Source organism: Phaenicophaeus curvirostris, chromosome 14, assembly GCF_032191515.1.
Source record: "Phaenicophaeus curvirostris isolate KB17595 chromosome 14, BPBGC_Pcur_1.0, whole genome shotgun sequence".
Lineage (NCBI taxonomy): Eukaryota > Metazoa > Chordata > Aves > Cuculiformes > Cuculidae > Phaenicophaeus > Phaenicophaeus curvirostris.
The window spans coordinates 10,926,385-10,942,261 of NC_091405.1; the positions used below are offsets into that span (position 1 = coordinate 10,926,385).

Here is a 15,877-nt window from a genome sequence, read left to right on the forward strand (position 1 = left end):
AAAAGCCAAAGTTTCCACCTCCTTGGGGGATATTAATGAGTAACTTCATGGTTTCAATAATGCCTTATCTTCCCAGATGGAAATTAGAGGTCATCCCTAGTTAGCGAAAATGAATTGCTTATTTATTCTTTCCTTGTCTGCTGCACATACATATGCATCACAAGTCTTTCTTGCAACCCAGTTCTTTAAGACTCATTGTCCTAAACATCTATTCCCTAATAGTGCAAGAAAGAGAAAAGCAGGGCAGAGATATAAAAGGAACGAGGCAGAAGGATATTAAAGGCATGCAAGTTCAGTTATCATGGCTACCTATAAACTACTGAAAATTAAATTTTAACATTTCTGCTGAAGATAGCCATAGGTATACTCTTCAACCCTCCTCAAAAAAAAAAAAACAAAAAAACACAAGGAATATAAAATTTTATTTTATTGTTGTCTTTGTTTTTTATTATCACTGCCCTTTAAACTGTGCAAGGACAGATCTCCCTAGGAAAAGAATTAGAAAGGGCGATACATTTGAGTTTGCTAGGTGTTTATAAAATAAACATTATTCCTCCCATGAGGGAAAAAGTCAGATTCATCCCCAGGCAAGCTGTTTGTTTCCCAAACAAAGTTTGTAAGTATCAAAATTTCCTACTGGTACTTTAGCATTTACATTCAAAAAAAAAAAAAAAAAAAAAAAGGAAGTTATAGATCTATATTTACTTTCACCCAAAAATCCTTAACCAGAATGAAAGCCTGAAAGCCTGGATATGATGCGAGTGAAACTAACAGTGAAACTGTACTATGTTTAACTCATTCTTTGAGAAATGAGAAACATGAAGCAAACAATGGAAACAGCATGTAAATCAGATAAAGTCCCAGCACCTGCAGAGACCTACTGGCCCCTCCTCTCCACAAGCTGATACCTTTTCCATTTGTGAGCCAAGCACACATACCAATTCAGAATACGATTATTACTATGAACATGATTGGTAATTGAAACAGCCACTTGTGATAACGTCAGAAAAAGCACTTTTTAGAGAACATTTTTCTTTTTCTCCCTAAATTTTGTGAAAATAAGATGACCTAACACTTGTTCCATTACATTCTTGCATAGTGATTCTGCTACAGAAAGCTATCTCGTCAGCACAAAACATGTAACTGCCTAATTAAACAATGCAAGTAGTCAGCTCTTGCAAAAAAACTGTAAGTAGGGTCTCATTATTCAGCTTTATATGTAGGTTCATACAGTGTCTACCTATGGAAAAAAATGCAGATTAATAATCCATACACAAACCAATGCTGACTCCTGTATTTCAGCCCAGGCATTGACAGATAAGAGCTCATTTTGAGAACACTGTAATTCAAATGTAGGTCCGAGTGTCAATAAAAAGGATAGAAAGTGCCTAGAATCAACAAATAAGTTATCATCTTTACTCAAGGATGTAATTGACCAGATCTGGAATTAGCTGTCATTACAACTTTTGCTTTCAAACGCAGAACAAAGTGATGTTATTTTCCTGCTCAATTTTATTCATGTTATATAGAATGCAGTAGAACTCGTCATGTCAGAGGATTTGCAAAGAGATGATGTGAAGATTAATTAGTGGCTGTTCATAAAGCACCCTGCCTGTGGAAAACCATATGTGTAAAAATGACCTTGTTATCAAAGCTGTTGAGTGTTCCCAATGCCCACTTTCAATGTGGATATTTTTCTACACCTCTCGAAAACTGAATTAGTTGCATTTAAATATCTACCTATAGTTTCGGGAGGTTTTGGCATTGTGCCTGCACCCCACTGCCATAGGGGGCAGAGGTTAAGCTACCACATTTTTTGCATAAATCACATCTTTTCAGCTCAAATCAAAGAGTAAAATCCAGATATCACAGAACCACCGTCTGAAAAATACCTGCTAAATGTACATTCAGGCAACAAGTGAACACAAATCTTATGCTAGAGCCCTAATTACTCCCTGTAAACCAAAGACGCGACTTGAAATAATAAAGCACAGATATTTCTATGAGCAACACTATTTACTTGGTGAGTTAGCGCTGGAAAAAAATGATAAGGCGCAAGACCAAGCATGAAGAGCACTGGTTAACAAAATGGAGCCTGCAATGGCACATACCATGTTGTAGTATCTTCTTGCTATTTATATACATAAAATAATTAGGAACGAGAACGTCTCAACGTTAATTAAAGCACAACCCCACAGGACTTTAGACTAAATTTTCTCAGAGATGGTGTCTTGGGCAACAGCTTTGCCAGCAAGCAGAGTTTGACATCCCCTGAACAAATACAACTTCATGCCCTGTATCGCCACAGTGCAGGGAGAAACGTCTGAATCATGACCATGCCTCTCCCTACCAGTGTCCTTCTCCTTTGCTCAGAAATAATCAGCTACGGATACTGTCACGAAAATGCTTCATCTCCACTGATATTCAGCTTCCCCTCGAGGCTGATGCTATCTTACTAAAATGAAGAACTGCAAGAACTCCCAGTGCTCCTGTCTTTTGGGGATTTCCTCCAGCCACGCTCGACTGAGTTTTCCTTCTCCCTCGACACAGCAGCTCTATCAAAGAAAAAATAATATTCCCTTGGAAACATCCTCGACAGCCCGGTGGAAATGTTAAGCAGAGATGTCACTGTGGCACAAAAAAAAAAAAGCTCCGCGAGAACAGGCAGCTGGCGCGTCTGAAGGTTAAAGCAGCTCCCGCTGAAAACCTGCTCTGAATACTCCACAGCAGAGCACAATGCAGGAGAGGCACTCAAACACACGGTGTCTGCGCACCAAAGTGTGAAAAAATCCAACCTCCAAGCACCGCACAGACTGGATGAATCCCATTTAAAGACATCATTAATAGAAATCTACACAAAAGCCAATCCACTCTCTCCTGTCTCCAGTGTCCTATAGGAAGGCCAGAACGAAGCCATTGAGAAAAATGAAGCATTTATATATAAATCACAATAAGGCATGATCGAAGCTCTGAATGATTAAAAATCAGTGTAAAGCACGTTTAGCGAGCTGTGTTAATCGCTATTAGACAAAATCCGGGTGTAGTCACATCACAAACAGTACGAATGTTCAAATAATACTGGCCATAAAATTTTAAGTTCTATGTGTATTTAGACTTATTAATCGTATATTTAAAGACCGCATCCCTTTATAACACATCTTTTGTACTCTCGACATCACCACCTCGCATTTTTCTCTTGCATCATTTTCCATCAGGAAGAAAACCCTGAAGAAATCTCCTTGTTTTACAACCGCACTGCCCGCGCCTGGGCAGGGTATGTGGCCACCAAATCAGATCCCCAAACCCAGGCCTGAAACAAAGCCGAGAGGAACTGTGCAGCCCGGAGCCTTCGCTCCTGAATTAAAAGCATCTTCCACCTCCCTCGCCTCCCGTGCCAGCAGATCGCAGGGGCAGCGACTCCGAGTCACCGTCGGGTTGAGGAGACGGGGGCGAATACAAATAAAATGGCAAAAAAAAACCCCCAAACAAGCAATACTAACAATAATATTGGAGGAAAACTGGACTCGCTTGGAAAATAAACCACCGGGATACCTCGAGGGTTACAAAGACGGGAAGAATAAGCCCAAGCAAGGCATTCGGGGATGCACGAGGGCAGAGAAGCCCTCGCACAGACACACAGACAGGCACAGAGAGACAGATACACAGACATATACAGGGAGACACACACATATACAGAGAGATACATAGACAGGCACAGGGAGACACAGACACAGGCACAGGCAGGGAGACACAGGGAGACAGACACACACACACACAGGGAGACACACAGACATATAGAGAGACACACAGACAGGCACAGGGAAACACACACAGGGAGACACACAGACATATATACAAGGAGACACACACAGGGAGACACAGACAGGCACAGGGACACACACACAGGGACACACACACAGACACACACAGGGACACACACACAGACGCACACAGCGACATCCACACATAGAGACACACACAGACACACGCGTAGAGACAGACACACGTACATACAGAGGCGCAGACACCCCGCTCACAGACACCCCCCACGCTCTCACCGTGGCCGAGGCGACGCTGTTGTCCGCCAGCGTCAAGTGGTGCGGCTCCCACCGCCGCAGGAACTTGGAGGTGAGGATCTTGCTGAGAAACGTCCGGGGGTGCCGGATGACACACACCTGGATGTCCCCCTCCTGCAGCAGCTTGTACCTCATGCCGTTGCAGTGCAGCAGGGCTCTCCGGCACGGCGCGGCCCCCATTTTATTCCCGTCGGGAGCGGACATCTCGCCCAGCAGCGCCCGGCTCTCCTCGGGCTGCCGGCGCTCGCCGCCCCCGCGCTCCATGGCAGCCCCGCGCCTGGGGGGCGGCGCCGGGCGGGGGGACCGAGCCACGCACAGAATAATTAAGAGAAAAAAAAAAATAAAATAATAAAAAAAAAAAAAAATCCAACCCCCGCGCGGAGGTTAAAAAAAAAAAAGCTGGGGGAGGAAAAATAAAATAAAATAAGGCAACACAAAACTAAAGGAGGATGGAGGAAGGGGCTGAGCGCGGAGGGAGAGGGAAATCCTTACGGGAGCCCCGCGGCTCTCAGAGCGCCGCGTCCATGCCGGCGGCGGCGGGCGGAGCGCGGGGGCTCCGCGGGCTGCGGGGCGTCCGGCCGCGGCTCCTTCCTCTCCCCCGCGGGGCGCGTGCGCGGCGGCGGCGCGCGTGCATGAGGAGGGGGGCGCGTGGGTCCGCGCGCGCGCGCGCGTCTGTGCGAGGCCGTGTGTGTGTGTGTGTGTGTGTGTGTGTGTGTCCCCACGCGCGCCGCCGCGGGAGGAGGAGGAGGAGGAGGAGGCGAGAGCAGCGAGCGCTGCCCGGCGGCCCCTCGCCGGAGCGGCTCCGCCCGATTGGCCCCCGCGCCGTCACGTGACCCCGCCCTGACGTCAGCGGCCGCGGAGCCGCAGCGGGCGAGGGGCGCCTCCGCGCCTCCTCCCGCCCTCGAGTCGCTGGTGGGGGGGCACACGAGCCGGTCCCCCCGCCCTCGGGGGATCCCTCAGCGCCGCCGGTGCGGGGGTCGGCGCGGTGAATCCCCGCCGCCTTCAGCCCCGGGCGGGTGCCCTTCTCTGCCGCGGCTCTGAGGGGAAAGGGAAGGGAGGACGGCGCGTTACAGGTTGGGGTTTCGAGCGGCTTCGCTCCGGCATCGAGGGCAACCACCCCGGAGAACAGCGAGGGAGAGCCCCAAGCCTGGCGGCTGTGAGCTTCACCACCCGTGTTCCTTTTCCTCTGGCTTTGTAGAATCATAGAATCACCAGGTTGGAAGAGACCCACCTGATCATCGAGTCCAACCATTCCCATCAAACACTAACCCATGTCCCTTAGCACCTCGTCCACCCGTCCCTTAAACCCCTCCAGGGAAGGTGACTCAACCCCCTCCCTGGGCAGCCTCTGCCAGTGCCCAATGACCCTCTCTGTGAAGAATTTTTTCCTAATGTCCAGCCTAAACGTCCCCTGGTGGAGCTTGAGGCCATTCCCTCTCGTCCTGTCCCCTGTCACTTGGGAGAAGAGCCCAGCTCCCTCCTCTCCACAACCTCCTTTCAGGTAGTTGGAGAGAGCAATGAGGTCTCCCCTCAGCCTCCTCTTCTCCAGGCTAAACACCCCCAGCTCTCTCAGCCGTTCCTCCTACGACCTGCTCTCCAGCCCCCTCACCAGCTTCGTTGCTCTTCTCTGGACTCGCTCCAGAGCCTCAACATCCTTCTTGTGGTGAGGGGCCCAGAACTGAACACACTGGGATCAGCAGGGAATCCTAGAATCATAGAGTCGTTTGGGTTGGAAGGGACCATAAAGCCCATCCAGCGCCACCCCCTGCCCTGGGCAGGGACACCTCTCGCTGGATCCGGCTGCTCAAAGCCCCATCCACCCTGGCCTTGGACACCTCCAGGGATGGGGCAGCCACAGCTTCCCTGGGCAACCTGGGCCAGGGCCTCACTGCTCTCATGGTGAAGGAATTCCTCCTTGTGTCCAGTCTAAATCTTCTCCAATTTAAAGCCATTAATGGCAGGGGTTGGTGTGCACCTTGCAGGTGCTGAGCAGGGTGTCGAGGCCCTCTGATCACTGAACAATTGTTTGCCCCCTCAAAAAAGCCCTAATGAAAAAAATTAACTCCCTTCTCAGACCTGCGTAACAGCTCAGTAATGCCGCCTGCAGCAAGGATGCCATGTCAAGAGAAACAGTACCATGATAAATACCTATTTTTTCTCAGCAGTTTAAAAAGTAATGGTAGAAAGCAGATCTCGTTTCCAATTTCCTCATTTGAACAACCAGTTTAGGACCAACAAAATAATTACATTTCACGTAATGTGTGCACCTGCCATTAAATTGTGAAACCAATCTGGGTATTGCTGAGTTCCAGAACTTAGAAGGAATTTACAGGGCTGTTTTACTTAACACTAGCAAAATATTTGGAGAAAGTATAAACTTTCATGTTTAAAAGTTTAAACTCCTCTCAGTTGAGGGAGGTTGGGAAAGGGACAATCTGCCCTGTGACAAGCCAGTTATTTCACAGCACATAAACCTGCAGCTGCGTTTCTGGTGGCATCTCCTAGTGCAATAGTTCTCAAATGAAAGGTCACCATGCCAAGTGAGGTGCCAGCAGTTACGAGCAGCATCAGGAGCCCGCCCAGCAGAAAGCTCTTTCATCTGACATGTTCGCATCACGAGTCGCACAGATTATCTGTTGGAGAGGCAAGCTGCAACTGGAAGGGTTTGGGAGGCTTTGCCATAAAGCCTTTTGTAGTGGCTGCTGTCAAAGACAATATATGACTGGCTGGACCACAATTACTGTGAGCGTATCCATCACGTGTGTTATTATACAGCTGTTGTGTTGAAATAGGCTTGCATTTGATGGGAGAATTGCTGTTCAAACGCTTTCAGGAGAGAAGGTTTTTGTAACCTATCAATTACTAGCAAATTCGAGGGATACTTTTGTTGCATGTTAGCATCAAAATTATTTATAAAAAGCTAGGAAGTCCCTGGGGTTCTCCTGTGTGCTAGTTGATAGAACGGTGCACTGAGTTATGCAATTTGGCTAAGGTTAGAAGAAAGATATTAATTTAATGGCATGGATAATACAACCAACAGCTAGACAAAAATCTCTTTTATAGAGGTTCACATTGTCAGTATCCCATGGCCTTAGTAATTACTTACCTCCTGAAATTAAACACACTGACTGGTCAAGATGCACTAAACTTTACAGGCGGTTCCCACAGAGCCTTGTGTACCACAGACTGCTAGGGATGAGCGATGCAAGCATTTACACTGAAATAAAGCCAGATCCATATCTACTCATACCTGTCAGTATGCATGAATCTGCAATAAAAATAGTAATCATATAAAGAAGACTTGCAAACAAAATTTTAAAAGGAAACTTTTTATATGTAAGCCTTTTAGCACAGGAACTGTCAGTTTTTAGGAGTTTCTAGGGGGCTGGTACAAGGGAGACCTGTTGTTTGACCTGAGGCACTGTTCTGGTACAAACAATAATAGTATCAATACTGAGACTATTCACATACATTCACTGCATCAACACTTCAGTCAGCGAGAACTGCAACCAGTGTGACTATTTTGGTGAAAGTCTGTGCAAACTAGCCACCTGCTCAAACCACTGCTTTAAATCTACTGTAATTGTCGTCTCTGAGAGCTGCTCGGCAATGGGAGGATGATACGTAAGGGGTATGGTGTTCTTCAGTGAATTTCCTGGCAAATTAGAGCAGATGTTTTCCACTCATGTTCCACAGAAGGTAGCAAAAAAATGCAAGGCTGGTCTTTAGCAATCAACTCCCGAGTTACCTGAAAGGATCCAAGCCTCTGCTGGAAAACCACTGTTCAAAACCGTTGCAATCCATTGAGATATTGCACAAGCACAATTCATCAGGCAAGCGCCGCATTTGCAGCTCCCACTGAATCGACGCTCTCAGGCTGCAGGTGTTCTCTCTGAAGTAAATTCAGCACAGAATGATAAGATCAAGGTATGAAATCTCACATTGCCTGCCAGAACGGGACAACCCAAAACCCTGTCTAGACAAGTGAAATTGAAACACGCTGCTTGCTGCGCAGCTTGCTGAAACACACATTATCCATCCAGCCTGCAGTAAATGGCTGGTATGTGACCCAAGGCTGTGTATGTAAAAAACTAACACCCCTTCTCATGTCCCTTCTAAATTATACCGAGCAGAGTTTGGATGAATTGCATTCCCAGCTTTGTGTTTTTCCAGACTTATTCTTCTGGCTCCATGTAGACCAGCTGACATCTCAGGTATACATGCTTGGCAGTATTTCAAGGTAGCATTCGAGGATTGCTGTATATTTTGGGTTTCTCCCCATAATCTAATTTTTATGAGCAAATCCAACTAGGATTTTATCAGAAAAGTGAGACACAAATCATTAATTCATATAATAAACACCAAGCAAATAATTCATAATAAATAGAACATCAGTGAAAAAGTACCTCTAGCTACTCACAAGGTGCTTATGGGTATGCTACCAGTTTTGAATAATTCAAGAATGCGCAAGGTCTTCTATGAAATACTTAATTTCTCTGCTAGAATGGAAACGCAGGCTTTGGAAATACAATTTGAGTATTTATTATCTTTGATATTACTACCAAGTAGAAGCTTTTTAAAGTAGGTACAGATCAAATGTGAAGGGGAAAAGAGAAAGTTAGAGAGACTTATCCTACTCTGCAGAAACATCAGTGCCAAAACAAGAATGGAGCCGGCAGAGAAGCAGGCAGAGGTAAGGATGAGAGGTCAGTAGCAGAAGGACAATTTGGATCCACCTGCCAGTCCTGTGCCTTGCTCCTGAGCTCTGCCCTTTCATTTGTACTTCTTTGTACCTATTATTATATTATTCACTGGCTTTGTAAACAGAAGCATCACTTCCTAAAAAGCACAGTAGCCTGGAAAACTAGGATATACCCACTATGCATTTTAAGACAGACAGAATTCTGGGTAGGCAACAGAGGGACAAATTCAGACTTTTTCTGTTCTTCAAAAGTAATTTGGTTGTGATCTGTATTATTCAAAATATTTATCTGCTCAGTTACGTGCCCATAAAACCAGGAAGGCCCATAAACACAATCATTTGCAAATTCCAGGTGGGACTCCAATCTTAAGAACAAACGCTTGTCATATATTTCCAGCATTTGGTCTCTTGCCTGTCTATGCTCAACTCCATCAAGTGATCTGCAGAGGTCATTCCTGGGTGCCAAAACAGAAGCACTGTTGTGACATAGCTTCTTAAGCTCGGTAACCATGTGTTAAAACAAAACCAATATGATCTTCTGAAGCCAAAGAAGACTGCAGTTTGCAAGTAGTGCTCAGTGCCAATAACACAGGTTGCATAGCAGTGGGGGGCTTGGAAAACCCATGAGAAAACACTGGAGATGCCAAAACTATGCAGGAAAAAAATATTGCCTAAAGGCACCTTGCTTGAGAGTAAATCTGTGCAATGGCTTTCTGTGGCAAGCTGGGGGCGGGGAGTAAATGAGGAGCTGGCTTAGGCAGCACTGTGAGGAACATAGACTGGATGATCCTTATGGGTCCCTTCCAACTTGAGAGATTCCATGATTCTGAGGGCCAGATGTAAACACTGAGGTGCCTCAACAGGGTATGTGCTTAACAGGGTATGTGCTTACCTGGGGAGGCGGGGAAGCACAGTCCCCAAAGGGGCTTTGCTGAATTTGTAGTACAGTTTCAAAGGGAAAACAAGAAAAAGGAATAAAATAAGCCCTTACTCCACCTTTTAGTTACTCCTAATTTATTTTACAGAATGTTACGGTATTAATAGATGTTTTGGCAAACTCTTTTCCCAGTCAAAGAGAGAAATTATAATAAAAAAAATCTCCTTTTACTATCTCTCACTGAAAGTTTCTGTTAGAGGCTGTAAAGTTTTACTACATTCATGCTTTCTCTAAAAAAACCCTCCTTTCCTAACATACCCCTGAGAGCTGTCTGCACAGGGTTGAGATACAGTTTTTCCAAGCAGAGAAGCAAGCACCAGGAATTCCCAACTTGTATTCAGTCTCCGTTTAGACTCTTACACAGCAGCTGTCCCTCTCATGTTTGAAACCTCGATATTAGAGATAATGGAGCTTTCTTCCCTTACTCATAGAGGTGCTAGTGGATTATGGAATTCATTAGTCAATGCCTGCAAATTGCCAGTGTTGACTCAGAGCAAATTCCTGCTATCACGCTCACTAGTCAGCTCATTTTCATAACAATGCTTTATTGTTAAAAAATACTTTTAAACCATTCTTTAGTGAAACTGGGGAATACAACACATTCAAGCAAACACACAAAACATAAAAGAGATGCTGTATCAGTAATGCTAAAAGGCCTGCATTTGAAGTTTGTTTAAATTAATCAGCATAGTGGTGTTAAAAGGATTCAGCAAGTCATAAAACTTTGGGGAAACAGAACTGTTTCCCAAAAGGAGTGATGGTCTTTTAAAGCCTAACTAGATAAAGATTAAAGAAACTCCTTCCAGTTCTGTAGTTGCCCCTAAGGGAAGGAAGGGCTTGATTGGGGATGCCATTGATCACAGATCCATGAAATAAAGCTTGCATTTCAAGCATCTCTTTCTTTTCCCTGAATTTCTCATTGCCCACCACTTCTGAGTGGCTAATTTTGGAGGGCACCTCACAGGTGGAGCAGCAAGAAGGAAGTCAGACTCTGATGTGAACTTGTAACTCTCTGACATTCAGATTTCTACTGTTTTCAGGTTTACTCACTCCCGGTGCTCTTGTTTTCCCAGGTGATGCACTAACAGGCTAACAGTCTCTGGTAAAAAATATATCTTTGACTCCTCACTGACATAATGCAAAATTTTGAGTGCATGATGCAGAAAACAATTCTTTCTGCCTGTCATCATCAGATGTTCGGGTGTAGAGGGGGAAGAAGGATGAAGCTGGTGGCATCAATTGCTAGAAGGAGTCTGCCATCTGCTGATCTGAACAGCACACCAGTCTAACTTTTACCTGATCTGACATTAGTAGGATAGTGCACCAGACAAAGAAGGTAAAATATGTCTGAACAGAAGCAGCATTAACAGATTTGCTGTGGTGAAGGAATTTATTTAAGTGGAAAGAGGAAGTCTCAAATCTATAATCTCAGGTCTAAATCTGAGTTGGACAAACAGAAACAAAGAAGCAACTAAAATAAACAAATGAGTAGATAGGAAGGAAATAAGCAGAAGATACAAAGAAAAGGGGGAAGAGCCTGAAATGTCTTTTCTGCTTTGCTGCATCAGATAGTGCAGCTAAGGTATCGGTTATCCTTCCCCTACATTCAGCCTTCTAAGTCACAGAGCAGCACTAAGTGGTAAACTTTTTCCCTACGAGCCTGTACCTTCTTCCAGGGCCACCCACACACCTAGGAATGGAAAAAAGCCCTGGAAAAAGAACTACTTCCAACAGATTTCATCAGGTTTCCCTCTATTTTTCTTTTAGGGCTTACTGCCATCAAGATGTATGTAAAAAACTGTCATTTGGCAGGACGTGGTGAAAAGTCACCATTTCCGTTTCTGCACTATTGTTCCCACCCCCAGCTAATATTTCCTATTTCATCAGTAGGCTACATCCTACCACCCATTCTAAGTTGCAACTGCTCGTTAGTCTGAAATACTCTATTAGCTCTAACATTTATCAAACATCACTGTAACACAAGTAAGTATTAAAAGTCAAAGGGAAGCGGGATGTGATACAGAGCTGTGAGCTCATCACAGTAAGGTGAAGTTTCCCCAAAGCAGAGGAAGGCAAACTAAGAAAGAAAAAGGTAGTCCACTGATTAGGGAAGTATATCTTCAGCCACTGAATCAACACACTGGGGAAGTGAAATCAGAAGTGGATGAAGTGCTGAAAGACTTGGGTTATTTTTTGAAAAACCAGGGGAGAAAAAAAGCAGAATGGGAAAGAGCATCAAGTATTAGCAGGATTAGTATCCACAGATTTTCTATTGAAGAGGTGTCATAGAGGAAAAAAGAGAAGACAAAAAATTCCTTAATTATTGTTTTAATTATTAAACTACCATGTTGCAATCATTTCAAAACAATATTACACAAAAGGCAGCTAAAACTCTCCAACTTGTCCTCCGTCCCTTCCTCGCATTACCTTAATATGAGCAGCTATAAAGCAAAGTAGCAACTCCCAACCTTCTAAGTCCTCACCTAAGCCTAAGAAACAAATATAAAGGACAGAGAGAAGCGTCAATTTAACATAGTTATCTTTCACCATTTATATATACTCAAATACAACTCAGGAAATCAGGTGTTTGGATGTACTTTGATAATTACATACCTTGTAATTTTTACCTGTCCATGAGCTAAGCATAGCTGATTTCTTGAAAGTATAGTATCCTTGGAGGCTTTACAATCCAAAGGGAAACAGAAAAGAAGAGAATGGTGGCATCTCATGGGCAGTCCCCAGCTGACACGCAACAGAGCAAGATGATGACAATAAATTCAAGAGAACTCTCTGAAAAGAACAGTTGGTCAGTGATGGTAGATTTCACCCACATGGATGGATTGTACCATATACCTGGAAGAAACGCACCACACTTCATAACTGGGGGGGGGGGGAGGGGAGGGAAAAGAAAAAAATCATGCATATAGCTTTGATAGTGCCCAAGGCCATAACTGACCACAGAAATCAGAGTTTCTGAGCTATCACAGTATTGCAAAATGGAGGAATTTTCTTCAATATATAGAATTGGCTTTCAGTATCAAAGTCTATTTTCCCATAATATCTAAAAGAACTAGAAAGAGCAGATCTTGATTGAGCTTTTCTTTGACGCTATGGAAAGCTTTAAGATACAAACGCAGAACAGGACATTGTAGGAACAGCCACCTATCTGGCACCAGCTCCTGAAGCTGTTAGTAAGACCCTGGGAGTGTTAGGGATGGTACAGCGGTTAGTTAAGAACAACTTGTGAAATGGTTAACTCCATCAGCAAATTGCACCACTGTGGATATCAATTTACATTTGTTTACCACATCCACACAGGTGATGGGAGGAGCTGCCCCAGTGCGTGGATGTGAGGGGGGCAGAGTGGAGTTGGGCTGGGTTATCATTATCGACACCAGCAGAATAAAGGTATTCTGTCTGCATCAAGCCTCACTTGTAAGTACAGACAGCTGGGGTTTGGCCTCTTGTTGGTCCTGTAATCAAGAGCAAAGAAGATCATTACAGTTCTAAGCACTATCTAAATTTGAACAGTTAAACAAGAAATAAAAAAAATGTTGGGTGAAGTTAGCCAGACTGGGGCACTGGGTAGAAAGGTGCAAGTAGGGATCATGAGGCTGGTTTAACATGCTTATATACACTTATACCATATAACTCAGTATAACCATATTGGAGACACCAGTGAATCCCATGGTTCAAGGACATCTTAGGAGGTTACAGTTAGTTTAGCAGCAATTTTTAATGAGAAAACCTGCATACGGGCCAGGAAAGAAAGACCTTCATCTGGTTTACTTCATGCAGCTGTTTCAGTTAACTTATATCTGTGGTTAAAATGCCTCCTTAAGTGGGTGTGGGAGTAGCCAACTACCAGCTGCTAATGAACTACAGTGTTTCCTAATGCCCCGCACTCCGTGGACAGTGGGCATTCAGGAAAATGTCTATTTAATACATTAGGAGTTGTGTAGCTGGGAATAATTCTTCCCATGATTGTATGCAGGGAATTCAGTTTGCTTTCATAGCTTTTAGAAATTAAAAAAGGAAGACAGGGCTGCCCAGAGCAATCAAAAGAGGGAGTTTAGCGATGCAAGTTCCAGGAATCATTCTTTGCCTAGGAACAGGGAATGATTTCAGGAAAGACTGCTGTGCTGTTTTCACACTGATGTTGATGATGAAAGTGCATGGATTCATGCTTGCTATGCAGCAGCAGTTACCATTTCCTAGGATAAGCCAATTAGTCTGAAAGGGTGAATAAAGAGACATTATCACCTTTAATATCTGGTGTGGTTACTGCCACCACTTTTCCAAAATATTCTCCTGTGGGCACTAAAGTGATGTTTTCATTTATCCACCAGTAAAAATGCAGCCCTAACCCATCTGCCTGTCCCTCTGTGTATATATCTGGGTAATTTAATAAATGCTTCTGGGTGTTGATTTACGTCATTGTATCTCTATATAAGCATGCCTCTGTGAGCATGCTGTCGGTTGTCTGTGAGTGCTCATTGTTCGCGTTTTGTGTGTGTATGTCTGTGTGTCTGAATGTGGTTTTGTTTAAAATTTTTTCCTAGAAAAACCAAGCAGTCAGACATTTCATGAGGTTGTTAGTTAAAACCAAGGAAAGGAAGGAGGAGACAGTAAGGGATAATTTACAGAGAAAAAGGGGTAGATTTGACTACAGTTAATCATCTGCCTCAGTGTTCACCAGAGAAGATGGGGGAGTTCATTCCAGACATTACAATGTCTCAGGGGAAGATTGTATAGATCATGCTGGAAGAGAGACGGACAAAGTAAATTATCTAAAGGCTGACAAAGCAATGGAGCCAGATGTCATCTAATCCCAGAGCAAGGATGAAAACAGGGAGAGAGAACCTTGCAAAGGTATGCCCAGGATTCTGTCAGAGACTGTAAGCAGAGAAATTGTAGGTAGAGATAGGGAAAATTATTTCTAAAAACCATCACTGGGGTAGATCTCTGGGATACCGGATTAACTTTGAACCCATTACCCAGTTCCAGCTGTAATTCCGGCTCACAGGTAAACATATTATTTTGCGTCAGAATGCAGAACAAAAGAACAGTAAAATTGAAATAAGTGTAAAGTTTCCCAACACACCAGCATCCCTTGAAAAATAATTCTTAATAATGGCCCAGGAACAATTTCATAACACAGGTCTCCTCAAACCAACAGCAAAAGGATTCAGACAGATTTTCCAGCTCCAGTGCCCAGATTGCTTTGCACACACCACTTGTTTTCCTGCACTTGAACAATTGTGGGCCTGACTCACCACCCCTTCACTGCACCGTTCGGCCAGGTCAGCTGTAGCGTAAACAACTGGAGCCAGTGGCACCTCACCAGGGTAAACACGGGGAAGCAGTAGTGGCCCTGTAAGCAAGCGACATTCTCCATTTCAAACAAAAGAAAGGTAATTCCTATTTTGGAAGCCGGTACACATCCTAAGACCACAGACACAGTCACTGAATATTTCTTCATATATCAGAATCAGAAATTTTTGCCATTGGTGGCCAGGTATTCATTGGACAGCAAATCTGCTCTCAACACCTTGTGTTGGCCTTTGTTAGTCAGACACAGTGAACACAAATGTTTGTACATGGAAGTGCTGGGTCTGTTGCCTACGTCCTCCATGACATTTTGGCTGCAACCCAGTATAGTTCCTGAGAAATACCTGGGACATTTTCTACAAAGCCTCTGTTTGCAGAGGGACTCCTACGCAGCACAACTCTTCCCAACAGTGCTATTAGACTCAAACAACATCAGCTCTGACTGCTGCAGGCATTTCCTGGAAGAGGTAAAAGAAACTGAGGAAATTAGGTCTTATATCCCCGTGTAAAATCCTTCAAATGAAGACTACTTAATGCAAATATTTTCTGCAACAAAACAATATCCTCCTTCTTCCAGAGAAAAGCATGACTCAGATTTTGAGACAACCGGACACTTAGAAACTAGCTTCCTTATAGAAATTCCCACTAAATTCATGAAACTTTGGTGAGCCTGTTCATGCTTGTTCTTTTCAGGAAGATTTCCCCATGTTCTCTGGTACGTTTCCATTAACATCCTCCGTAAAGTAATTTCTTCCCTCCGCACGCTACCAGCAGCCCCTGCGTGTTTCTCCAGCCCTGCTGGAGAGGGCACAGGCAGCGAGCCCACCGCAG

At 44.3% G+C, this 15,877-nt stretch overlaps 1 protein-coding gene across 2 annotated transcripts in view; it reads right to left on the reverse strand.

Annotated features, from left to right (window-relative positions):
• CMIP (c-Maf inducing protein) overlaps window positions 1-4,448 on the reverse strand; it is a 129,378-nt gene extending 124,930 nt beyond the window's left edge. The window contains exon 1 of one of the 2 annotated variants that reach the window (XM_069868615.1): window positions 4,059-4,448. In XM_069868615.1, coding sequence (XP_069724716.1) covers window positions 4,059-4,340 — 282 coding nt within the window. In that variant the 5' untranslated portion in view covers window positions 4,341-4,448. The remainder of the gene's footprint in view (window positions 1-4,058) is intronic. The other variant, XM_069868618.1, reaches the window with a different exon arrangement.
• Between the last annotated feature and the right edge of the window lie 11,429 nt (window positions 4,449-15,877).